The sequence below is a fragment of the Diplodia corticola genome (genome assembly GCF_001883845.1).
Source record: "Diplodia corticola strain CBS 112549 chromosome Unknown scaffold29, whole genome shotgun sequence".
Lineage (NCBI taxonomy): Eukaryota > Fungi > Ascomycota > Dothideomycetes > Botryosphaeriales > Botryosphaeriaceae > Diplodia > Diplodia corticola.
In genome coordinates, this window is record NW_017971508.1 from 150125 (window position 1) to 174533 (window position 24409).

General features: G+C 56.5%; 7 protein-coding genes across 7 annotated transcripts; 2 read left to right on the forward strand and 5 right to left on the reverse strand.

Moving 5' to 3' along the window:
* Positions 1–313: 313 nt before the first annotated feature.
* On the reverse strand, positions 314–1198 carry BKCO1_2900038 (uncharacterized protein; the record flags this gene model as incomplete). The annotated part of the gene is made up of 1 exon (XM_020273796.1): positions 314–1198. The coding sequence occupies one exon, from the start codon at positions 1196–1198 to the stop codon at positions 314–316; it is 885 nt and encodes a 294-aa protein (XP_020129845.1).
* A 1135-nt stretch (positions 1199–2333) lies between these two features.
* On the reverse strand, positions 2334–3809 carry BKCO1_2900039 (nif domain-containing protein; the record flags this gene model as incomplete). Its single annotated transcript, XM_020273797.1, has 1 exon — positions 2334–3809. One exon carries the CDS (start codon positions 3807–3809, stop codon positions 2334–2336), a length of 1476 nt encoding a protein of 491 aa, XP_020129844.1.
* Positions 3810–4505: 696 nt separating this feature from the next.
* On the forward strand, positions 4506–5994 carry BKCO1_2900040 (translation regulator gcd7; the record flags this gene model as incomplete). Its single annotated transcript, XM_020273799.1, has 2 exons — positions 4506–4603; positions 4662–5994. The coding sequence occupies 2 exons, from the start codon at positions 4506–4508 to the stop codon at positions 5992–5994; spliced, it is 1431 nt and encodes a 476-aa protein (XP_020129821.1).
* Positions 5995–12351: 6357 nt separating this feature from the next.
* BKCO1_2900041 (casein kinase i) lies at positions 12352–14177 on the reverse strand (the record flags this gene model as incomplete). The annotated part of the gene is made up of 6 exons (XM_020273800.1): positions 12352–12956; positions 13007–13412; positions 13468–13616; positions 13827–13896; positions 13984–14049; positions 14115–14177. The coding sequence occupies 6 exons, from the start codon at positions 14175–14177 to the stop codon at positions 12352–12354; spliced, it is 1359 nt and encodes a 452-aa protein (XP_020129822.1).
* Positions 14178–15352: 1175 nt separating this feature from the next.
* BKCO1_2900042 (nuclear pore complex subunit nup133) lies at positions 15353–19766 on the reverse strand (the record flags this gene model as incomplete). Its single annotated transcript, XM_020273801.1, has 4 exons — positions 15353–15816; positions 15874–19176; positions 19225–19294; positions 19347–19766. The coding sequence occupies 4 exons, from the start codon at positions 19764–19766 to the stop codon at positions 15353–15355; spliced, it is 4257 nt and encodes a 1418-aa protein (XP_020129819.1).
* A 371-nt stretch (positions 19767–20137) lies between these two features.
* BKCO1_2900043 (anamorsin family protein) lies at positions 20138–21212 on the reverse strand (the record flags this gene model as incomplete). Its single annotated transcript, XM_020273802.1, has 2 exons — positions 20138–20445; positions 20504–21212. 2 exons carry the CDS (start codon positions 21210–21212, stop codon positions 20138–20140), a joined length of 1017 nt encoding a protein of 338 aa, XP_020129820.1.
* Positions 21213–22635: 1423 nt separating this feature from the next.
* Positions 22636–23236, forward strand: BKCO1_2900044 (stf2-like protein; the record flags this gene model as incomplete). The annotated part of the gene is made up of 2 exons (XM_020273803.1): positions 22636–22802; positions 22978–23236. 2 exons carry the CDS (start codon positions 22636–22638, stop codon positions 23234–23236), a joined length of 426 nt encoding a protein of 141 aa, XP_020129817.1.
* Between the last annotated feature and the right edge of the window lie 1173 nt (positions 23237–24409).

Below are 24409 nucleotides of genomic sequence, written 5' to 3' on the forward strand. Positions count from 1 at the left end.
TGAACTCGTTCTCGTGGATACTTGCTCTAACTCGTGCGTCCATTTACGTCCATGTCCGAGAAAAGCCTTCTTTCCACGCACTTTCTCCAACGTGCTCTACTACATAAACTGCATCTGAAACTGCGCACCCACGCAGGCGGTATAAGGTTATATCTAGTCGTCCTGTTAAACTCCAAAGAGTCAAATGCAACAAAGAGAATTCGTCAAGCTTCATCCCCGAACAACCATACACTCCACTCCGTCGAAGCCCCAAGTCCTCAACTCCCCGAAAGCCACCACCACCACCACCATCATTCACCCTCAACCCCCGCTATCATCTCCCCTCACCGTCGCCCACACCGCCACGACGAACCCGTTTCACACCCCCCGCATCATCATCACCATCGTCGTCGTCGTCGTCGTCGCCATCGTCGTCATCCACTTCCCGATACGGCGGCGGTGACGAATTAGCCACCGCCGTCACCTCATCATCCATCCGCCGTGCAACCACCGCCTCGCGCCTGCCCGCCTCCCACCCAGCCGCATAACCCAGCTGCTCCAACCCCGGCAGCGGCACACTAGCCCCGCCGTCGCAGCGTGGACAGCAGTAATAAGCCGGCGGCCTGACGTCCTCATGCCCCGCAACATCGCCATACCGCGGCAACGCATCTCCCTGATCTCCCCGATCTCCCTCTCCCTCGTGGTCGTCCTCCTCCTCACCACCACGCACAAGCGGTCCCCCTCCCCGCTCCCTCCTCGTCTCCCTCTCCCGCCGCACGACCCACACCCAACTCCCCGCCACCGCGCACGGCGCCACCAGGCTCACCCAGCGCAGCGCCCACAGGCCGAGCGGCGGGAACTCACCACCGCTGCCGTCGCTGCCGTCGCTATCGGCATACGCGGGCAGGGCGACGACGGCGGTCAGCGCCATGCCGAGGACGGCGCCGGCGTAGGTGGCGACGGCGGCGGCGATGGGGAGGAGGAGGTGGTGGTGGTGGTTGTGGTGGGCATGACGGCGGTTGCGGGAGCGGGAACGGCGGCGGGCGGAGAGGAGGAGCAGGACGAGGGAGGTGAGGGCGAGCCAGGTGAGGTGGGCGAGGGGGGTTTCGGTGAGGGTGAGGGTGTAGGTTGCGGTTTTTGGGTTGTGGGTTGTTGTTATTGTTGTTGTTGTTGTTGGTGTCGCTGGTTGGTTGAGGTTAGTGGGGTGGTTCGTTTGCATTTGCTTTTTTTTTTTTGGTTTATCTCTGGTCGGTTTCCCTGGGAGGGGGGGAGAGAGACAGAGAGAAAGAGGGGGGTAGGGTTGCTTACGCATGGCGCGGAGTTTCCGCTTGTGGGGTTTGCCGAAATCGGCGTGGACAGAAAGGGATCGGGGTTTATCAATTGGACAGACGACGAGGGTTTGGTCGTTTTTCCCCCAGTCTTCCGTAGAGTAAGTAGTGTTTCGGTTTTCTGCGTGAAATAACGATTGTTGCCAAAAGACACTCTTTAAAATATCCAACCTGGGGAAAAGCATGATGGGGCTGAGTGAGCACTTAAAAGCCCGTACCAGGCTCGGATGTCGGGACGGCGCGTCTCTGCATAGCCCTGCGGCTTTGTTACCTAGGCGGAAGGATTTATGGGGGCCGGATCTCCCCAGATCCAACTGTTGGCGTATGCAACCGCGTAACCAATGATCTCACCGCAGGGCTGATGGCAACAACGACTGTTGCTAAGCCTTGCTGCTGGCGCAAGGCAGACTCGGCGCGTGCTCCGAAGGAAAAGCGAAGAGCCGTCAGGCCACCAACCACCACACGTCCGAGGTCAGTAGCACTCAAATTGGAGCAGAGACGCGCAGATGGTCGTGGCCCTAATGATTAATTAAATCTATGCATACCTAAACAGAAGCGGGAAAATGTCAAGTCACATTTGGGTATCTCTCCAGCTCTTTCCTCCACTGAAAAGCCGGTATGATACACCGTCACATACGTTGATTGCGTTTCGGGAGGTCAAGAAGAGCAGCTCAACGAAGAAACATCACGAGACTACGGGAAAGAGGGGAAATGCGCGCCCAACGAAGGAAAAGAGGAAAACTCCGGACACACCATACCGTCATCTATACCCTACTAGCACACTCCCACGCTTCGTTGAACGAGAACCTACAGAAATGAGTCGTTTTTGATTTCGATTTTCATGCTTTGTTTTATTTTCCCTTGGTTGGATTTTTTTTTTGGCCATCGCATTCGATCATGAAGTCGCTGGCGGCTCGCCCAGACGCAGAGCGAGCAAGGCACGCAAATCTGTGACATGCTGAAGACCTTCGAGAAGCGGAATCAAATGTAGAAGGTCGTTATCTGTGGGATCGCTGATCCAGCCCTCTATCGGGATCGCGTTGTCTGTGTTGTGGGAGTGAAGTTAACAAAGCTATACTCGTCCAAAGCTTGATACGTTGGAGCATTACCTTCGTGAAAGATGTAACTCATGGGGCTGTTGTCTACAATCATGACTTTGCTGAGGTCGGGCTCGACTTGACTGAGGTCTTTGATGTACGCGCCGTTGCGGAACGTGCAATGTTGACGGTAGTAGCGGCCTGCAAAGTACTTCCGCTCCAGCTCCAGCCAATCAATCACAGGATCCGCATATTCTTGCACCGATGCCGTGAAAATGATCAGGTTGTACCACTTGGAAACCTTGCGCAGGAAATCGTCACAGTGTGGCCGCTTGTGCACATAGTAGAGGATAGGGACCTGGGGGCCGTACACCTGGTTACCGGAGCCCACCGTTTGGTTAAGTTTCACCTCAACCATGTGACCAGTGGTGTAACGGCCACCCTTTGCCATACTGTGGATCAATGTCTCGTCGAGATCTAGGATCAAAGTCTTCTCGTGCGGACCGAAGTTGGGAGGCGCATGTCTGCCCGAGTATGACGGCTGGCGGCGCGGGACGAGAGGCCGTGGCGGGACAGGCGCGCGTGGAAACTTGAGCTTCGAAGCAGAACCCGGGCTACCCGGAGACTTGACAGCAGCGGCCGCCGCCTCGTGAGGAGTCAATCCCCCAGAGGCCTTGGATGATGTGCTGCCCGTCCGTTGCTTGCGCTTCCTCAAAGTGTCCTCGTTATGCAGCTTGATTCGTATTGAGCGTCTTGCAGGAGCAATCTCGTCTACTGAAGACTTGGATCTCGTGTGTCTGGCGGGAGAGTCTTCATCGCGTGTCGAAGGTCTTTCACTTTCCGAATCCGAGGTCATGGCAACCGAGCTTGTTGTTGATGATACCGAGGGCGATCGTCGTGAAGACTTCCTCAGCAGCTTCCCGGTTCTTCTGTCGAACCGGTCATCGTTCCGTTTGTTCGTGTCATCATAGTCCATGCCGTGAACCGACCGGCTTCGTTTCTTGCGTGGAATCATGCGGGCGAGGCGATATAGTGGAAGCAGAGCAGAGAAATTGCCGTCATCATCGTAAAAACAAGTGGCAAGGTAGTGCACGGGAGCAATAACGGCAGCGAAAACCGCCCTGACACCACCGACAGCAGCGGTCGCAATGCGCTTCGGAATCATCCACACGCTCCACGACTTGGATGTACTTATGGACTCGGGCTCGTCCTGGGCGATGAGCGGGGTCTTCTCGTCTGGCGGCGCATCTTCCTCGTTGGCTTGGCTGTCGTCAAGACTCAAGCCGAGGCCCTTCTCCGCGAAGGCAGCGCCGACTCCGCGCTGGACATCCTCGGTGTAGCTCCTCCCACGAGTGTGCGAGGGTCGGCCGGGCTTGGTGATGTCGCTCTCGGAGCCGGCGCGAGAGCGTGGGGGGCTTGGTGGAGGTGTTGAGCCGATCGCCGAGAGGATGTTGAGCGAGTTCATAGTCCGGAGCAAGCCATGAAAGAACAGCAGAACGAGGCTATAGAGGAGCAGCAGCTTGAATCCCGTCTGCGAGCGGCGGGGATCGACGGTTGCGCTGCGCGGGAGCAGCAGAGCGGGAGCCCTCGGTGAGCGGGCGCGGGCTGGGGCGGGCGGCGGAGCGGCGGGATTGGGCAGGGCGCTGGGTGGTGAGTCGCAACGGAAGAGGCCTCGAAGGCGCGCCGGCGGATGTGGGCGAGGGCCGCCGCGTGTTCGTCGGGAATGCAGGAATGGTGTTGGGGCTGGCGGGAGACAGGACGGGGAGGCCAGACAGACTGTGGAGAGAGCTTCGTCCACGCCGCCCGCGCCAGCGCCAGCGCCAAACCCGGCGGGAAAACGCGAGCAGCGCCGCCGAGTCAGACAACAAGAGCCCGCCGCACGGTATTGCAAGTCCCAGCACCAGCAGCAGGACCTGCGCCAGCGCGAGACCCTTGCAGCTTGCGTTCAGCCCAGCTTGCAGCTGCGTCTGGTGTGCCACCGCGCACGTCGCCCGAGCGCCCGCGTCTGCTCCGCCGCCAAAAGTTCCGTCCCCACCACCGCCGCCCGCAAGACCAACGTCACAACCCGCCGCGAAATTTACCTCCACCCGCCGCACCCTCTGCCCGCCCGCGTCTGCCCGCCCGCGCCCGCTGCGACTCCACGCGCCGCCTCGTGCAGACCATGCCGTCTCCAACCATCACAAACGCGCCGGGCCTGGCTACGTTTTTGAAGTCGCTCAAGGCCCAGCCCGTCGAGTCATCGATTGAGCACTTCATTTCGTGAGCTATCCACCAGTACTTGCACCCCCCCGATGTGAACACTGATTTTTGGCCTAAGCCTCCTCAAACGCCGTCAGATCCGCAACTCGAGGCCGTGCGCCATCGCAACCGCCCAACTCCTCCGCCGCGTCGTGCAAGAATTCAAGGGAAAAGATGCCGCCAAGTTGATCCGCCGCATCAAGGACGTCGGCCAGCGCCTGACGGCTGCTCAACCACGCGAAATGTCCGTCGGCAACATCGTGCGCCGTGTGCTTGGCCTCGTCAGGGAAGTCTTGGAGGAAGGCGAGAGCGGCGCCGCAATGAGTGACGCGGGCGCGAGCACTCCCGGCCAGCAAACACCCCACGACTCGCTGCACCGCCCTGGCCTGAACTCGACTATTTCCACCTTCAGCCCGCTCAGGCACGGCCTCGCCCAGCCCGGCGATTTCACTGCGCACCTGGAGACGGCAAGCGACTCGACCGACCTGTCCCACCGACCTCCGCTCCTCTCCTCCCACACCAGCTACGGCGGCTCTCTGTTTGGCCTGTTCTCCCAACCCGAGGCTACCAATGCCAGCTCTCCCACTGGCACACCAGCCGGCGCAAGAACCCCCAGCGGCAAGGCTCCTCTTACCGCGGGAAATCTTGCTGGCCTGGGAGACGCGTCTCCCAAGAAGGAGGACCTGAAGGCCGAGACGCTGGAGGGTATCAACGAGCTTCTTGACGAGCTTGAGCAGGTCGACGAGCAAATCGCCGAATACGCGCTGCAGCACATTCATTCGGACGAGATTATCCTGACGCACACGTCGTCCATGACCATTCAGAAGTTCCTTCTGACGGCAGCAAAGAAGCGCAAGTTTACCGTTATCCACGTTGAGGCCTATCCCAATGACAGTGACAACACTCACGCCACCATCCTCACCGGACGCAAGCGCGATGAGGAGGATGAGGACAGCGACGAACGTTTCAAGCCACTGACCGCCGCCGGCATCACTGTCATCCTGATTCCCGAGTCTGCTGTTTTTGCCATCATGTCCCGCGTCAACAAGGTCATCCTAGCAACCCACGCTGTTCTCGCCAACGGCGGCCTCGTCGCTGCCGTGGGCGCTCGCACCATCGCAAAGGCCGCAAAGATGCATCAGACGCCCGTCGTCGTGGTCAGCGGTGTCTACAAGCTCTCTCCTGTTTATCCGTTTGACGTTGATGAGCTCATCGAGTACGGAGATGCCGGCGCTGTGGTTCCGTATGCCGATGGGGATTTCGTGGAGAAGGTCGACGTCGTAAATCCGCTGTTCGACTACGTTCCTGCTGATCTCGTCGACCTATACATCACCAACCTGGGCGGCCATGCCCCCAGCTATCTCTACAGAATTGTGGCGGACCACTACCGTGTCGAGGACGTCAACCTGTGAATGACGGCAGGATAAGCGTCAAGGTGCACGTCTATAAAAGGATCATGGCTACGGTGGGTAAGCAGCCACCGCAGTATTCCAGAGCCCTCAACGCCCGATCTTTGAGGCCCCACGACTCCAATCGGAGGGAGACGATCCGCAACGTGCCGGCTCAAAGGAAGTCGGGTCGGGACGGCTTGAATGATTAGGGCTGGAAGGGCGGTTGAGGCCAAAAAGAAATCAGATAAGACGAATCAAGCTATAGAGACCAAGTAGAGGCTGCAAATAAGCGCACATGAAAAATAAAATTTTGGAATCATGGACTGGGAAATACTTTCCGGTGACGCATGTGACGTTTGCTGCCAACAACTTCCGACACAGCAGGAAAATCACGCATTTCTTGGCATCACGCGGTTTGCAGCACGGAACTCGGTCTGCAATGTACCTTCGAACGGTCCAACTGACTAATGGCGATTCTGGCCTCTGGGAATGCGCTGGTATCTCCGCATGGACTTTCTCGTTACCTACTTGGAAGTGGACCAATGACTTAGTGCCGTTGCACCACTCCGAATAACTGGTTGATACACAGCCGCATCTCAGCTAACTAGACCCGCAGACCATTAGCTGCTCGTACATCCCCCACAGCTGAGTGTAGACACATTTGCCATTGGTTATGCAAAGGAACGTTCGCCACCTCGTCATTCATGTATGAACAGGAGAAACATTGCCGGCTGCATGAACCCAACAACGGCTTGTTGCCGGACTGAATGAACAACCAGGGAAGCCATTGGGTTCATTGATCTTGGGATTGAGTGGAAGAGTCTGTGTCTGCCCCGCCTCCATGGAGATATCCTTGCACCTGAGGAAAATGTGCGCTTCAGAAGCTATCAAACCTCTAGCTAGTTTCAAGGCAGTATTGCTAGAGGCCGGCCCAATGGAAGGGCATGCATAAGGGAGTTTCAAGATCATATATACAACAAGTCCGAGCAAGAAGAACTCCAGGCTTATACCATGTTTATCATGGTCGGAAACTTTAGGCGAACAAAGGTTCCCTTATCCTGGAATGGAGGCCGTAAAATTCGGGAAAGCTGACTCACTTACATCGACTAAGACACCGAAATCTGCGAGAACTACATGATCCTTATAGAAAAGTATACTCTTTGGTGAGGTGTCCTTGTTCCAGTTTCAAAGGAAGTGGAAACCCGTAGGTGTAGGAGTCAGGGAGCATCCCTCGCACCACATGTCCAGAGCCTCCGAAAATGGGCTTGTTTCATGTGATATTTCTTGACTTCGGCTACATGACTTTCTTCGCCATCCACAAGTCCGCGCACAGGAAGATGTAAAAGCAAAGTGTAATAAGCTAATAATCGATTCCTATAAGGTGGTGAAAGTAAGCATTAACTGTTCACCTTCTCCCACAGAAAGCGCAACGTGAGCAGCGAACCCAATATGGCTTAAGTAGAGCCCATTCGATCGCATTACTTTACACGACATAGTTGCGGGACGCTTCCCATTAAACCTTTAACTCTAGAGATATGCCCATTCTTGTCCGCTACGTGTTTTACAACGAAGCTGGATGTTCGATAAAGCTTCTAATCAGGAGCAGTGCCCATGCAATACTTAAATATCAATAACATTTTAGCAGTAGACTAAGAGGCTGGGCTGAAGACAACCCCAAGTTCCAGAGTGCAGATTCTACTATTAAATACATCGGGCGACCTGAGCCCGGGCCAAATCCAACCGGTCGATATACCCATCGACCCAAAGAGGATGAGCAAAAGAGACGATTGGCCGCAAGAAAGTTTGGACGCCCTACAGATGTACCGGGAGGGGGAGCTCGTCTACAGCCCAGAAGACCCGTCCCCCGCGCACCCAGACGATCAGCCGTATTGGAGCCTGGTGAAGGCCAACCTGGCCACGTTGCTGGCGCTCCAGTCAAGCCCATTCCCATTCGTTGGTACGCATACTGTCCGAGAATTGATGAAAACGCTGTTTGGTAGCAATCTTCTTGTGCTACTGGAACAGCCCAGTATTCGTTGGCTGTGTCGGGCTTGAACAGGCATCTGATGTCTCTCCTTATGGCGTTCAAGATTGGTTCTATTCGTTGCCAAAAAGAAAGAAATACACATTTCAACTCCTGTTCACGCATGATTGACATCTTCCAGAACGGCAAAAAGAACTTGCCGTTCGATGGAGAGGTGCATTGGAAGGGCAAAAAAGATGATCTTCTCCGCTCCCAGAATCGAACTAGGGACCTTTCGATCGCATTGAATCGCCGCTCCGAAGAGCTTATGATAGCAACAGATATTACAGTCGAACGTGATGAACCAACTACACCAAGCGGAGAAAGTTAAGAAGGTGGACCCTCTTTGCTCGGATGGAAGGTACGACCGGCTGCAAGATTAATGTAGTACGTGGGTCGTTCCTGCCAGAAACGAAGATGATTTCCAGCTGCGTGGTCGACCGCACTTTTGCCAGCGCCACGACGCCACACAGGATTGCTGTATAACTAGTCTGCTGCGAACAGTTCAAGCTAGCATTCAGCCTTAGCTTCGAGGCAAGTCAGAGTTGGACAAAGCAGTTCGCAAGCCTCGAAAGCCACGAGCCAGTGTTGGCGGCCCGTCTCCCACGAGAGCCAGAGTCACGAGGACGATGCCGAAGCGTAGCCGAGGCCGGTCAAGATGGCGAAGACCAAAGGTGCGCGCCACAAGGCGCTGGCAGGGGTATCCCTCGCGGGCGTGAGTGCGAACGTCTGACGGCTAAGAAGGCGATGGGACGATCAGCAAGCCTCACAGTCAGGCGAGTGCCTCAAAGGAGGCCTGTTCTCCGGAGCATTCGTGTCCAACGGGGCCAACGCAGGCCCTTGTCCTTCCAAACTCCGTTAGACGTCAGCAGCTTATGCGGCAAAGCAACACGAGGGGAAACCGCGACAACAACGACAACGACAACAGCGACAACAGCAACAACAACCGCCTGCGACAAGCTGGCCGTGGGCGAGGCGGATGACGCGCCAGCTCATTCCATCATCAGTGATCAGTGCGCTGCGCCGGTCAGTGCTGGTGCCGGTGCAGCAGAGAGCAAAACAATGCCGTACAGCCGACGGTCTGGAGCACGGATGACGGGGCGAGCGGAGTCGGGTCGCGTTGATTCCCTTTCGTATCGAAGGAAAAGGGGGGCTCGAGCGTAGCTTTCCACGTCATGATTGGGCGCCGTATATCCTTGTATCTCGTCACGGACCGCGTTGGGGAGACATGGTGATTCTGCCATGCGTGAGAGAGTCGTCTTGGTTCTGGACGACTTGACATTGGCAGATGCACGATGCTACCGCCACGGCCAGATCAGCCATTGATGTCCAATGGTGCGGACCGCCCATTCTGCACGCCCGGTCGTCTTGTTTTCCGAAGAAGCCGTCGCTGGCAGAAAAGATAGTACGTACCCGTTTCAACATCCTTGCTCGCTGCACCGCTATAGGTGTCCAATGAGACACCACAACGCCAGCAATGCTAGAGACATAAGCGAGCCGTTGCATACAATCCCATGGTCTCATTCCAATCAGCCTTCTCCAACACACCACCCTTCTCTCAGACAACCTCAAACCTTAACCCTGTCTTGCCCACTGTCCCTGCGGATCCGACGCCGCAAACCCGCCTCAACCCCGGCACCCGGCCGGCCAACACACGCGCGAAACTGCAGCTGTTGCAGCAATCGGAAAAAGAAACGAAAGCCATCGATCAAACGATAAGCCCAAAGCCCTCGATCTCACCGACCTGCTCAGCCCTCTCGGTGATCTCATTATCGAACCAACCCAATCTCACCACGTGCCCGGAACCACACAACCCTGACTCTGACCCTGTCCCATGCCAACTCAGGTTTCCCATCTCGACATGTGGCGAAAAGTAAAACAGAAGAAAAGAACAACAAAAGAAAAAAACGAACAATTGACGGCAAGCCAATCACCCACACACGTAATCAAACACCACGCACGCGCGCGCGGGCGGAGAAGCCGTTGTTACCGCGACAAGCGCGCCGCCTCCAAACCTACCTCCCGGCACATCCGTTCCTAACGTGAAAAAAGGAAAGAAAAAAAAAGCTCAGCCCAGCGGACGGAGATGTCCACCGCACATCGAACCGTTGATCCCGCCGCCGCCACCACCACAACCCCGAAACCCGGTTTCAAATCTCCCGCTCTCCTTCCATCATCCCTCCCGCCCCCCCCCTCTCGGGTACTAGGTATCTCTCACTTCCGGGAGATCCTGAAACCCGCCCGGCAATCTCCATTTCCTTTTGATCAAGCCATCAAACCCTTGCCAGCACAATGTACAGCCCAACGCGCTGATCATACGCGCGCCTCCCCCCCTCCTGCGCCTCCCCAACGGACGGGAAGAAAGGGACGATCCGGTTTCATGTTGATGTTATGTCCGATCCTAGTCCCTTGTATGTATGTACGTACGCGCGAGACAGAGAAAGAGAAAGAGAAAGCGAAGCGAAGCGAGCAGTAGAGAAAAAAAAAGCAATAAAAAAAACAATGCGTGATGATCAACAACCACATGACATGCCCACACACGGACACAGACACACGACCATTGCCAAGAAAGGAAACCCACGATAGGCACCGGAAAGAGAAGGAAAAAAAAAAAAGGGGTGGCAGGAACGATTGATGAGCGGCGCGCGAAAGAAAGAGCCGGTGAGAGAGAGAGCAGACCAAGGGCGGTGAGTGGTACCTAGGTACGGCAAGTGCGTGAAGGGGGGGCGGAGGGTGATCGCTTACCCAGATGGATGATGCCTCCAGCTGATCTATGCTTTTTTTCACCCAGACCATCTTCGGCTGGGGGGGCCATGGCACAAACCGCGTGTCCCTAGCGGGCAGCGTCACCGGCTGCTAAACGGTCGGTGAGAGAGAGAGCGAGCAAAAATGGTGAAAGTTAGTCCTTCTCCATCTCCGCATTGACCATGAGCACCCGGCGTAAAGGTGGCAGGTGAAGCGGCGGTAAAGCACTCGAAGGATGAAAGCACAGAGGGCCCATATGATTGGACGTGGACCAAAGCTCCTAGGTACTCTACACAGCTCCCATTCGTCCCTTCAGCCTACTAGAGTCAATAGAGGGAGCAGAGAACCCCAAAATGATATCACATCGACCCCGTTCACATATACCGTGTATAAAAAGACTGATTTTTGTTGCCTATGCCATAAGATAAGAAGACAGGCCTCCACACAGTTGATAGTGGAAGGCAAAGACAGCAAAGGCTGCCAGAAACCGACGAAAGCAAACAGAAAACAAAAAGTCATACTAAAACTTGGTCTTGTCTGAACGCCTTCACCCATCATGCCAACTGACAAATCCTATCACACTTCTCCCGTTCTTACTCATCAACGTCCTACCGATGAAGCAGTAAAACAGCGCTGAAACGCAGAATAAAACAAGACGACTATCGAATAAACGCTCTCCCTCTCTCAGAACTCGACAACCACGCGCACGAAGCAGCAGGCGCAGTCAACGCTCAGATTATGAGGTAGTAGAGGCAAAGGAGGAAAGGGCGAGAAGATTAGAGGCCGCTGCTCTGGCGCAACCGAGCTTTGGAGAGAGAGGGAAGAGAGAGAGAGAGAGAGAGAGACTGAGGAAACCACAAGAAAGAAGAGAGCCCCCAATTAAAATTTCGATCGACAAGAACGCCGGTGCTTGCAGCCAACAACGAACGCGGTGTCTGCTGAGTGCATGAGCGTGAAAAAGTCTAACAGTACAAAAAGGCGCTTTTTTTGGTGGTTGGTTCGGTAGTGGTGGTGGTAGAGAGTTGCTTCTTGAGTGATCCTTCTTCCTATAAGAACACCTCCGCAAAGATCCGTGAAGCGAGCCGTTGCAAGAAATTTCCCATTAGTGGTTCGACGAGCGTGGAGACGGCGAAGGAGGAAAATCGATCAAGCGGTCCCCCCAGAAGCTGCGCCCCTACACCCACGTAACAACAGAAAGACGATTATACTACCAAGCCGGCCGTGAGAGTGCGGAAGAGAAAGAAAAACAAAAAAGCTCCAGAAAGAATCGTGGACACATCCAGGTTTGGGGGTGGACTAAAAGCAGTATGTATGACGAGAAGGCTCGCAGTGCGCCAGCCAGCCCCACAGGTTGCGCACCGCGCCCCCCCAATATGCATGTTCGCGCGAGAGTAGAAGACCAGATGACAGAGAGCCCGATGGCAGATGCGGAAGGATTAGGAGAGGGAACAGCCACCGGGAAGATGAGAGGGTATTGGAGGCGGCCGACTCGACAGCCACTTCAAGTCCGTTTCCATGCTCATGCCGACAAGGAATCGCGGTTGCCCGCAACTTCACAGAACGTCAATGCCGAGTCTCAATCAGAACGGCGAACGTCATCGAACCCCTCCTCACTCACCGCAGCACAGCGTGTTGACAATCTTCTTCCAGACAGAAGGCTTCTGTTCAGCCGGCTGCGGCCTGTTACCCGCCGGCGTCGCCTGCGCGTTTCCCTGCATCGGACTTTGCGTCGTGCTCATTCTTTGCGGCAGGTTCTGCTGGCTGTTTTGAAACTGTGCTGCGGTTGAGCCTTCGGGCGCTGCGATGTCTCCTTGACTCTTTCTCTTCATATGGTCGGGTTGGTATTTTGCTACGTCGGTCCGGGATGTGTGCCTTGCGCCTCCCCCCGGCGGACGGGAGGCACCGGGCTTTGGGAGTTCCGCATCAAGTCTTCCGGGCGGCATGGGCGTCTTGGAACCGCGGGCCTGGCCGCCGTGAATCTCGCGGGCGGACGAGTTGGGCACCGCGTTGGCGTGGTGCAGATGCGCGGCGGACGCGTGGCTCTTCATCGACTCCCAACCCTTGCCATTGTTGATCTTCATCCAGTCATACTCGCCATCCTCGACATCACCAGTGCTCTTGAGGGCCTGGGTGAAGAGCTCACGCAGGTAGTCGTAGTCAGGGGTGTCCTCAAAGCCAAGGTTGCGGACATAGCTAAGGTACTTGTTGAACTCCTCTGTGTCAAGGGTTAGCGTGTTTATGCCGTATGGGTACCGGAGTACTAACCAGGGAAGCCGTCACACAGGTCTTTGATGGCAGTCGTCTGCTTCTTCTCTCCAATCTTCTCATACTTCTGCTTGTTGGTGGCAGCCTTCAGGCCCTGCCATGGGAGGCCGCCCCGCAGGAAGTACATAAACACATGGCCCAGAGCCTCCAGGTCATCTCTCCGCGACTGTTCGCGACCAAGATGGGTGTTGATACTCATGTAACGGGCCGTACCAGACAGCGACTTGCGTTCTCTGTAGGGAATGTGCTGCTTCGTCTTGGGGTCACGGTACTGCTTGGCCATACCGAAGTCGACGACGTGGATCACGTTGGCAGCCTTGGTGCCAGGGCGGCCAATCAAGAAGTTGTCGGGCTTGATGTCGCGGTAGATCAGGTTCTTCTCGTGGATGGTCTGGACGCGAGACAGCTGCAGTAAATGTTAGCATATTCAAGGGTCCGAGGATGGGACCCAGGAAACGTACCATCTGCTTGGCGACCATGACGACGGTCTTGATGGAGAAGCGGCGGTTGCAGTGGTCGAAGAGATCCTCCAAACTGGGACCGAGCAGGTCGATGACCAGGATGTTGTGCAGACCCTCTTGGCCGAAGTAGTAGACATTAGGAATGCCGGCTGTGGTGGTGAGGTTAGCACGGGCGAACAGCGACGAGCCGGGGCAGGCATCTTGCGATAATGGTGAGGAAACGTCTTGGGCTTACTGATCGTATCGCCGGCGGGCTCAGTCGGTGCACTACTACGCTGCGTGACGAGCCTGCGTCGCGAGTGATCGTTTGCGCCCTTGACGCAGATGAGCAGGTGTGCTTGAGAAAAATGTCCACTTACGGCAGCCCACGAGAATTTTGTATGTGCGGTATTCGTCCCTCAGCTGAGGCGCGTCCGACTTGCGGGGTTCCTGCAGCACAGCGCGTTCATGTCAGCGGCGTCGGGAGGGCGGCTTGGGTGGCCCGGCCCCTAGAGGGCGACGCGGAGGGAGACTCACAAACTTGATGGCGACTTGCTGGTTGTTGAGCAGGTTGGTGCCCTCGAAGATGACGCCGAAGGAACCCTAGAGCGGTCAGTTCGGTCTGGTGGTCGCGCTTTTGCAGACGGGCCCGGAGAGCGACGGCGTACCTCTCCTATCTTCTTGCCGACGCGGTAGTGCACGCCCACGACATTCGAGGACGAGGAGGCCATGGTTACGAGAGGCTGCCGTGGGGGATCAGGCTGGGTGGGCTGGGGTCGGGCGCGAGGAAGAGGGAGTCGGGCGTGGGAGCGAAGACGTTTCGGGTGAGGACTCCTGAAGACGGACGGGCGGTCGCAAGAATGGCGATGCGAGTCGTCGCTGCTGCTGCAGGCCGCTGTTGCCGGGCGGGTCGGAGGGCGGAGAAGGGCAACGCAGGTCTGGCGGACGACGGGAGGAGGCGTCGAGCCGTGGGCGTGTGGTGATGGTGGAGGACCGCTGCGGTGAACGAACGGGGAGTGCTTGGGGTGGCTGCTAGACCAGAGGCTGGTGCTGGTACGGAAGCGGCCTAGGTCTCTCAACCTCGCCTAGCGAGGTCGAGCGCTGTCAGTGAGCCCGCTTCGCGCCACTACAGGGCCTGTCGCCCGCCTGCGCTCCCCGCCACGCCGGCGACGAAAAGGAGATGCCGCTGCCGCTGCCGCTCCCGCCAAACAGCTGCAGGAACATCCAGCGCAGCACGCAGGCATCCGCGGCTCCGCGCGCCTCTCCGCTGCAGCGCAGCGCTGGCGGCGTGCTGCTGCTGCCAGCGCGCAGGCCCCAGCCTGAGGCGGCCTGACGCCCCCCCCGGGCCAAGGGCGAATCAAACGACGCGCAACGGCGGCCATCCCGGCCAGAGGCCGTCAGTCGCGCCGTTTACTTTGGCGCTGTTCCTTGGACCCGCGCAGCGACTCGCGCCGCCTGCGGCTGACCCTCTTCTTCTGGAACGCGCCGCGAACTCGGAAGCCTGGACACCAACCAGGCGCCAACGGCCCCCTGGCTCCGCCAACACCATCCAACGCGCCGAAGCGCCCACGGCCATTGCGAAGCGAAGAGATGTACATAGGCATATAAATAACACTCTGCCGCCAGCCCTGCGCCCGCGCCGTCCACGCCAATTGCATTTTGGAACCGCCCGGAAAAAAAGAGCTTGACGCTTAGCCGACGCCGCTGCAAGCCCCCGAAATAATGCACGGCCGAAGCAAGTACCACCCGGTTGCTCCATTTGTCCTGCCCATCATCCTCAAACTTCCCCATCGGTGTGCCGACGAGGCCATGGCCGCAGTGGAGCGCCCGCTACCCGGTTATGTATTTTACGCTCATCATTGCCCGCTTCCGTGCCCTCATGCCCTACGAAAACATGCCGTATTGTTCATTCCTCCATCGGCTCACCTTCAACCTCGCTCTCTTCGTCGTCGCCCTCGAAGCCTCCCGACTGCAGCACCGCGTCTGAGTCTTCCATGGTCGCTGCCTCTTCTTCCTCTGGCTCCTCTTCCACCGACTCCATACCCCCATTGACCCGCGCCTTAGCACGCGGCGTCACGTCCATGTCTTCCTCCACGACCTGCAAGCTGAGCCCTGGCCCCTGCGCATCCAACTCCACATCGTCAAACGCCTGCCTTTTGGCGAGCTCCTTGATCGATCCGTACCAGTAAACCAGGCGACAAGTATCCAGGAAGCCCACTAGATCGTCATCATCCTTGATGTTGTCCTTGATGATTGGGTCTCGCAAGTCCTCCGAAGGGAATCGCGATTGAAGCTCTTCGGCCTGGCATCCAGCCTCACGCACATCCAACGGAGAGAGTAGGTGCAGTTTGGGATTGGCGTCCCAGAGACCTGGTTCATCTGTTAGCGAGATAATACGTGTTAATCCTAGTGTGGAGGAACGCATACCAGTTTGGTAACCCTGCTTCAGGGTCCAATAAACCAACGTATTCTCCAGCGCCAACTGCACCTGCTCATCCGCCCGCTGCGACGTGTTGTTAATAGCCTGCCAGTCGTCGCAGAGAAACGTTCTCTTCCAAGCGAGCTTCAGGCTTGCCTCCCAAGTGACCGGATCCAAAACACCATGTGCCGCAGCCAGAGCCTGGAATGCCATGAAGTTCTGGCGTCCGCTGATGTCTTGGGGGCCCGGCTCGTGCTGTGCGTGATCCATAAGCGTAAGGACATCGATGAGCAAGCCAGCATCCAACACGCGGTGTGCGATGATCTCCTCGAAGCCGCGTTTCAGCAGCTGTTGAAGAGCAGGCCTGTCTTTGACAAAAAGAGTTCCGTAGTCCATCATGACTAGATCGATGGCTGAATCATCGTCAAGCGCTCCGTCGATCGTTGGCTTGAGGTGCTTATACACCTTCTCTTGTAGCTCGAGAAGCCGCAACTCGCTGTTGCACTGGTTAAGCCTTGCATTGGTAGCATCGGTGCTCTCAATGGCTTCCGCTTTGTCTCCAGATGTGGCGGCCAGAAGCGAAAGCTTTGCGAGCGATACCTCCACTTTCTTGCTCCAATCGCGAGTCTCTTGCTGGGCACCTACCATCATGAGGGAGTTGCTGGCAGTGGCAAAGTCGTTTTCTCCGAGGACATCATTCACCCAGCTCAGCTTCGCATAAGCAGGATCCGACCGTAAGAATTTTGTGAGGAGCTCTTGTCCAACACCGCGCTTGTCAATCATCATGGCGGATTTGTGCAGCTGGATGTGGCTGGTGAATAGAGCATCCGCCCAAGCCTGACCAAATCTCTCGAAATAGTCGCGAATACGGGCCTCGAGTTTCTTCAAGGAGTTCTCAAAGTGACGCTCTTCTTCCTCATTCTCGGTGTTGTCACGCTCATCCCCGAGGTAGTCGAGTTCATCCCACACAAGATGTACCAGACTCCGCATATCCTTGAGGCGTTCGGCAATGATCATGCCGCTCTCTGCCATCCCGACCTTGGCAAGGGAGGTGACTTGTTCGTAACGAATGTTGTTTTCGAACTCTTGCCTGAGCGCTTGGCCCGTGGCGCGAGTCCTATCATCGGGTTGCGCAAGACACCAGCGATAGCGCTCCATGTGGACCTGGCAGCTCAGCTTGACAAGGCGTGGATTATCGCCTGCAACCTTCTTAGAGAAGGGTAGCTCACCCTCATCCTCGGAGATTTGCCAGACCATCTCCCTTGCCAAGTCCACGAGCGCCCGGATCGAGTTGACGATGTTGGGGTTGGATGTCCAAGGCAGCGGTAATCCCTCGTATCCAACGGTGAGGATGTTGTAATCGAGCTCTTCCGCTTCCAAGCCATAGTCGAACAGGTGATCCCGTCGGAAAATGAATGCCTTCTCCAGCGCGTTGAGGCAAATGTCATCAGCCTCGCTGACTAGCAGAATCAATGTTCTGTAGTCTTTGATTCCTTCCTTGTAGATCTCCCTTACTGAGAGCTGAGTCCACGGGATCATGATGTGCATCTTTGACACGTCCTTGACGAACCACTGTCGAACAGGATCGAGCTCCCCAAGCTCCGGCCTTAATTCAGATTTATGCTTCTCGTGGAGCATGTCGACGATCTCGTCCAGCAAAGGGTTGTGGGGGGACTTGATTTTCAGGCGGCTCTCGTAATGATCCCAGACTCCTTGAGCAGATGCCAATTTCTCAGCATCCCAGAGCAACTGCCACTTTGTTGCGCGCATCAACGGCGGGTAGTTCTCCTTCACATGCCTTGCAAGGTTGGCCAAGGCCCCCGCCCTGAGAGCAAGCTGCTGGGTCTGCGATGCTAACCCAACTGGGATGTTTTCAGAGCTTGAGTCGAGAACTTCCCTGCTGATATCAAGTACTGCCGTGTCAACCTCTTGGCTTTCAAATGTGAGTTCAGGCTTGGCTGAGAAATCGAATATGCTTTCCGAAGAGCTGCCAAACCATATCGCCTGAGAGATTCGGCTCTTTGCCGTGGGGCGCAGGCGCTCAGGGTCTTTACCATCCAAGCTTGGTGGGGGAGCTGCTACTCGGATAGCTCCAATTCCTTGAGTGAACAGCACACAGCTGGACTGCTTCGTCTTCCGGGTAGACTCCTCCAATGTGTAGCCGACAAAGCGCACGTTCTTCTCCCTGCGGAAGTATATCACATCTTGGAAAGGTTTAGGCGCAGTCCCAACGTCGACCATTAGCTGAGCGTCGGGCGACTCATTAGGCTCAACCAAGGACGTAATTACGACGGCGTTGCTGAAGACCGCGAAGGCTGTGTGACCTGGAGATGGAACCAAAAGTTTGCCTGTTTCTGGCCCTTGCTGCATCGAGTTTCCAGCGAACTTGTCAAGCGCTATCATCCTCGCCACCTTGGCCGCGCTTCCAAAGAGGTCCACCTCCACAAGACCATAGCTGGTGCCGGCCCGTCCGGATAAAGCAACAAGTGCCAAAAGTCCAATACCGGCCGAGCCTGCGTCTTCGAATCCTTGGGTCTTTGGTTCGCTTAGTATGGTGAAGTCCAGTACTCTGGCAGACATGCCGTTGCCTCTCATCTCCGGGATTACTCCAGTTTGGAATGACGCAACGATGTCCTCCTGGGCATCAATCTCTTCCTTGAGAGCGTGCTGGCCAGCCCAGTTCAAATCCCAGACCTGGAAAGAACCAGAACCTGTAGCCACCACCACCTCTAACTGGCCCTTGAGCTGAGATGGACGGACTTTCACCGCCGCTACATCCCTGTTCCATCCCGACCCAGAAAAGAAGCTGCTCAGGTTTCCAAAGAAGCTTGTGGAGCCATTTTGCGGCTGGCTGCGCAAGAATTGCACGCTTATCTGCGGTCGTCCTTGGGAGTCGCGGACCCTCAGCTGCGCCACTCGACCGGTGCTGAAGACCAATATGAATCCCGCGTGTTCGGCATCGACAATGTCCACTACCGTTTCTCCGGAGAGTAAGCTGCCAACGGAGCCCTCGATGCCTTGGCGGCGCTGCTGGAACAAGCCAAGGGCTTCTGCGCTGTCTACATTTTCCCAGAATTTGATTTTTCCGGACGTTGGGTGGACTACAAGCAGGCCTAAGTCGCCGGAAGGGCCTGTGTTTACAAGCGAGCCTACAGGGAGGGGCTCGGATCGCTTCAGAGGATACGGTAAAGCGAGGGTTCGGGACGAGGAGGGGGTGGGAACGGGTGTTGTGTAATCCCAAACGTAGGCGTGCTCATGGGTAAACGCTACGGCAAAACGTGTTGAGGACAACACGAACACGCGGTGGTTTTCTAGTTATGGTCAGCTCGTGCCTGACAACGATTGTCAGTAGCGCATACCGCGAGGATTCGAGCGCAAAGCTTCGGGTAAACTGGGGAGCTGTTTGAAGCTGTAGTTGGGAGAGTTGGTCTGTGGTGCCGGTCAGCATCCTCGCCGCCATCGAAAGCCTACTGGGCCGTACCAAAGTGATGCTGCCGTCGCCCTTCACGCTTCTTGTGGGCGCCCCCGAATGCTTCTTCTCGCGCACCGGCATCTCGTGTCGCAACGCTGACCGCCGCTTCTCGTCTCCGTTCACAGGGTGTCCGTTCAATGTTGACGAGCCATTGCCGTTGACCGCAGGGCTTTCCGAGTCGACCACGGTGGGTTCCGAGATTTTGCTGCGCTTACGGTCGGGCTGGTGCTTTGCGCTGTCAGAATCGTGACGTTGCCGGCGCCTGGGGTTGCGCGACACGGTGCCATGCACGCCGTGGAAGGAAGCGTCCGGCGAGAACATGGTGGCGCGGGGCAACGGCGACGAGACGCGATGCGCGTTGTGGGTGGAGGGGAAGGGGGGGCGGAGCTGGGTGTTGTTTTCTCGAAGCTGTTCGGCTCGTGGTTGCATGGATGCGCTCAGGCGCGCGGTGACAAGATCGGCGAACACGCGCTGGCGCCAAGACCCGCACTCCTACGGCACACCAGCAAGCCTGCCTCGTGGAATGTCCCAATCAAAAGTTCTCGTTTCGCATTTGTTGTAGGCGCTATCTACATACAGTCGTCGAACGCATCATTTTATCGTCAAAATCCATCCGTCTATCGAACGCCGCTTTGCATGCAACCGATTGGCTCCATCCTGCCCAAACAATCTATGACATATCCGCCGAGAGCTCCAATGACCCCGAAAGCAACCAAACTATTCCAAGCCGCGTGCACACCGTAGCATGCACGGCGAAAGCGTTCCACTAGCCGCCCGAAACTCCGTCGTGATGCAGGTAATTACAGCTGAATATCGTTGTTAAGGAGCCGGACTTCCTCTCCGGGTTTGAACGCAGGCAGTCCAATGTACGGGCAGCCGTCGCAGCGGAAAGCATCTCCCAGGGCGCAGTTACCGCAGCTCCCGACCTTGCCCTGGACCGTGAAGTCAACCTCGGCCAAGTCGTTAGTGTCCAACTTCATGGTATTGAGCGCCTTGTCGGCCTCCTCCCGCTTGGCCTTGTCTTCCGCTTCGATCTGCTGCGCAAGTCCGCAAGTACAATCCTTGCACGCGCGTCTCCGCTTGCCGACCTTGGGACGACACTCGGGTGCTACCTCTGGGTCAGCTACACGTCAAATGCACACTGGGACGCAGATTGGGCAACTTACGAGGCATGACAGGCCTCATTTTATCTTGCTCAGTCAGGAGATCATCCTCGTCGATCAGATCATCGTCATTGTCGTCCTCCCCGGTCACCACAGGCTCGCCCAGATCGTCACTAAAATCCACAAAGCCAACGCCTGCCGGTTGCGGAGGCTGCTGCGATATACTCTTTCGCTTGCCGTTCAGTGGAAGCGGGACGGCTCCATTCTCCGCAGCGGGGGTCTTTTTCTTTCCGAAGCGCAAGGGAACGACTTGTTCGGCGGCTGTATTATCCGGCTTGACCATGCCGTCTCCGTCTTGGTTCACAAGCCCTGCAAGAATGGCTTCCGTCTTCTCCGCTCCCTCGGCGCCGAACTTGCCATCCTCACTGCGGAATTTGCCTCCTGGTCTTAGAGAATCCACGAGCTTGCTGAGAACGTCCCGGCCGAGTAGCTTCTGGCTCTCGGTGCGTGTGCCATCGGCATCGGTCAGGAGGAGAATGACGTCGTAGGTAGAGGTAGGAAGGGTGACGAGGCCTACAACCAGGCGGTCGAGCATTTGCAAGTCGGTCGTGGAGCGGTCATGGTCCTCGAATATGCGGTTGAGCGATTCAGGGTGCGCAGCTATAGAGGGTGGGGCCACGAGCAGCGTGCGAGAACCGGCGGCGGCTTTGGTGGGGTGAGCAGCGACCGGGGCGAAATCTGAGGATAGGTCGAGCGTGACAGAAGGCGCCATTTCCGAAGGATTCAGGCAAGAGCGAGGAAGAACAGTGAAAGAACAGGGTCAGGAGGCAAGCAAAATTTATGGTCGGCCCAGGTGGTGAGCGTCGCGTCATAAAATCAAGGGCAACTCCGTGGAGAGAGGGTCGTTTGTAATCAGTTTTGGCAGCGCTTCGGTGGAGCGACGCTGCCCACTGCCAAGAAACTGGTGCGCGGCGGAACTGCAGCGCGGCAAAATTTCCAGCGCCGTTGCGGCCTCAGAACCCAGGCACAGAGCTAGTCCGTAGCCAGACTAGCGTGTAACGAGACTGCGCTATGCTCGTTTGGTGACGACAGCGCTGGCGCCATCCACAGCATCGAAATGCGGGGAAAGCTTGCCCATGAAGCTCTCGCCGTGTCTGCCGCCCTAGAAGACGGGGTGTAACCAGCCCCCACGCGTGCTTCAACAATGGCGGCAGGATAGGCAAATCAATGCTGATCTTTGTGATGGCAACGGCGAGCGGGCGTCAATTGCGGAAGGTGGCGAGCGCAGCCAAGGCGGTCGGGCAGGATGACGTAAGTTCCCCGGATCAGCGTGGACGCGGGCAGGCACGATTGCGGGCCAGGCAAGTGTGAGAAGGGTCCAACACGTCCGCTTCCATCTCTGCTCTTTGCTGCGGCGGGGCCCGGCTCGAGCATGTCGACGATAGATTGCTGCTCAGAGTAGCATGCCACCGGGGGTGTCGGTCACGGCATGCCATTGGGGCGAGCTCGGCCGACATGGCGCGCGGCTGCTCTTTCTGACGCAGCTGCCAAACGGGCCGTTAGCAGACTGGTGATGGCAGCATCGGCGTGAGCTGAGAGGCGGGGAGGCGCAGTGGGCAATGCGCGCAATAACTACCCCGCCCCCGGCCTGTCGCAGCGCTGTCGAGCTGCTGCACTCGCGTGAGACCTCCGCTTTTCGACGTGAAGCACACCATTCCGTCAACACGCACAGCAATCCACCGACCGTCCCCACGCCCGCTTGCGCAAGACGAGCCGGCTGCATCCGCGGACCCTGCTGCAGGTACGAATTCATCACACGCCGCGTGCCTGCCTGGGTGGCTCCACTCTCAGTCGCTGCCACGATTGGTCCGTGCAAAGCTCCCAAAGAAGGGGTCACGAGAGCAGAACCCCGTCGAAGATACATAAGGGCATTCCGAAGACAGCTTGCCTTTCCCCAGCCTCCAGCTTCACTGCTTGATCACACCCGCCTCACCGCAACCGACTTCAGCATTGCACCCTCAATCACTCTCGTCTGAAGTGAGTCTACCTCGTGTCCGTCCCGTCCGCCATTGCCAACTACCTATGGCATGACCTATCCCCACGAAGCTGACGGCTTCACGCTCGCTCCCTCAACCGGCTGGACACCCCAATTCTAACGCGCGACAGACTTCTCTAGATCCACCACTGCACTCACCATGACTCGCACCCACAAGGCCAATGACCGTGAGCATGCCGCCGTCACCCCGGGTGTCACCCAGGGCGGCCACCAGGAAACACCTCTGCCTCGCTACTTCGCAAAGCATGGCCACGTCGACTCTGAACCGAACAAGGTCAAGAAGGACGGCCATGGAAAAGCCAACTGGTAAGCGTACCTCTTTTTCTCCCCCACCCTAACGGTTCTGCTCCGCCTTTGGCTATTTAGGCCACGTTCACCTACTCTCTTGCGTCAACCCCGCCCTCTATTGCACCATATTCGACCCCCTAATCGTGCCCATGCATTCTGCGTTGCGTTGCCTGACACTAACGGTCTGTTCTAGGGGACGCGAGGGTGATGAGCTCGAGGACTACGACTACAAGTTGACGAACCCCCGTCGCCGTTCCAACAGCATGACTGCCCACAACATGAAGGACTTCAAGACCAAGTTCGAGACCATTGAGGCCGAGCCCGTCTTTGAGGAGGAGATTCACGGCCCGCGCAGCGAGGACCACGTCAATCTCGAGAAGATGTCGACGAGTGACAGTAGCAACACCGACGGCAGCGTGCACGAGGAGGACGCGGCCCACAAGACAGCTTAAATGACGGCATTCTACGGGATGGATCGACTTTGCGGCAATGGAAAGTCCGCGGTAGTGGTGTAGCTTCTTTGGCTTCGGTTCCAGCAATTCTCGGATGGCTTCGGATATGGCTGCTAGAGCGTGTTGCTGCTACTACGATGACTCTTACAGAAAGGATCACAGGCTGATGATGTGATCTGGGGGTTTCCATGGCTGCTGCCTGGTTCTCTGATTGTTTTGCTACTTTTCTTATTTCTTTGCTCGAGGAGGCAACATGTACAACAACTCGCGTTAAACAGTGACGAATGAATGAATGTCTGGTTTTCCAAAATTTTAGATTGTTTGAGGTTACAGTTCCGCTCTCTCTCTTCGACGTTGAGTCGTGGCCATGCGCTACATCTCAACAACAGTCCGTGCACATCCCTCGTATACATTCCAGACGATTCTACCGACATTCCGAGTTCTCCTTGCGGCAGAGCCCATCGACAATGACGTTATCATCACTCCAAGCGATATCCTCTGTAAATCGGGCCCAAGTTGTGAGGCCCACCTCGGCCACACGGATAGAAGGGCGTCGAAGTTCAAAGGAAGGCACCGACATTTCCATATTAGGCAACCTTTCCACGCTCTCACAAGTCCTTATCTATAGCTATTCATGATAGTCGATACATGTGAAGCTATAACACAAGCAAACTACGGCACGAGCCGAACGGGGCTTGGAATAGTGTATCTGGATCTCACTGTTCAATACTTCTTAGGGGGCTCACGTCCGAACCAGGGGCGTGAAAGCCCCCGCCGCGTTCTCATAAACGAATACGTCGAAGTCCTGACCACCCGCCATACAGATATCAGAACCCGTGTCATGGTTCATTGAACCTGTTGGGATTCAAAAGTAGCGAGCAAGATATACGGAATGTTTACACTCAAGCTCCCGTGAATTTCAATTCTGCATAAGAAATCCTCAAGAAAGCCCTCTAAGACCTTGCTGTGCACGCAACTATTTCAAAGCTGCCTATGGCCAAGACAGTCGTGACTTCAACGGCAGAACAGGGCTTTGAGCCATCATCCAGAGAAATTTCCCCAGACTCCCTCCGCCGAAATATCATTAGTTCCATCGTTCTCGCTGGATATAGAAAAAAAAAGAGGGGTGGCAACACGCCGATGTCGTCTTGAAGACCATCAAGTAACAAACAC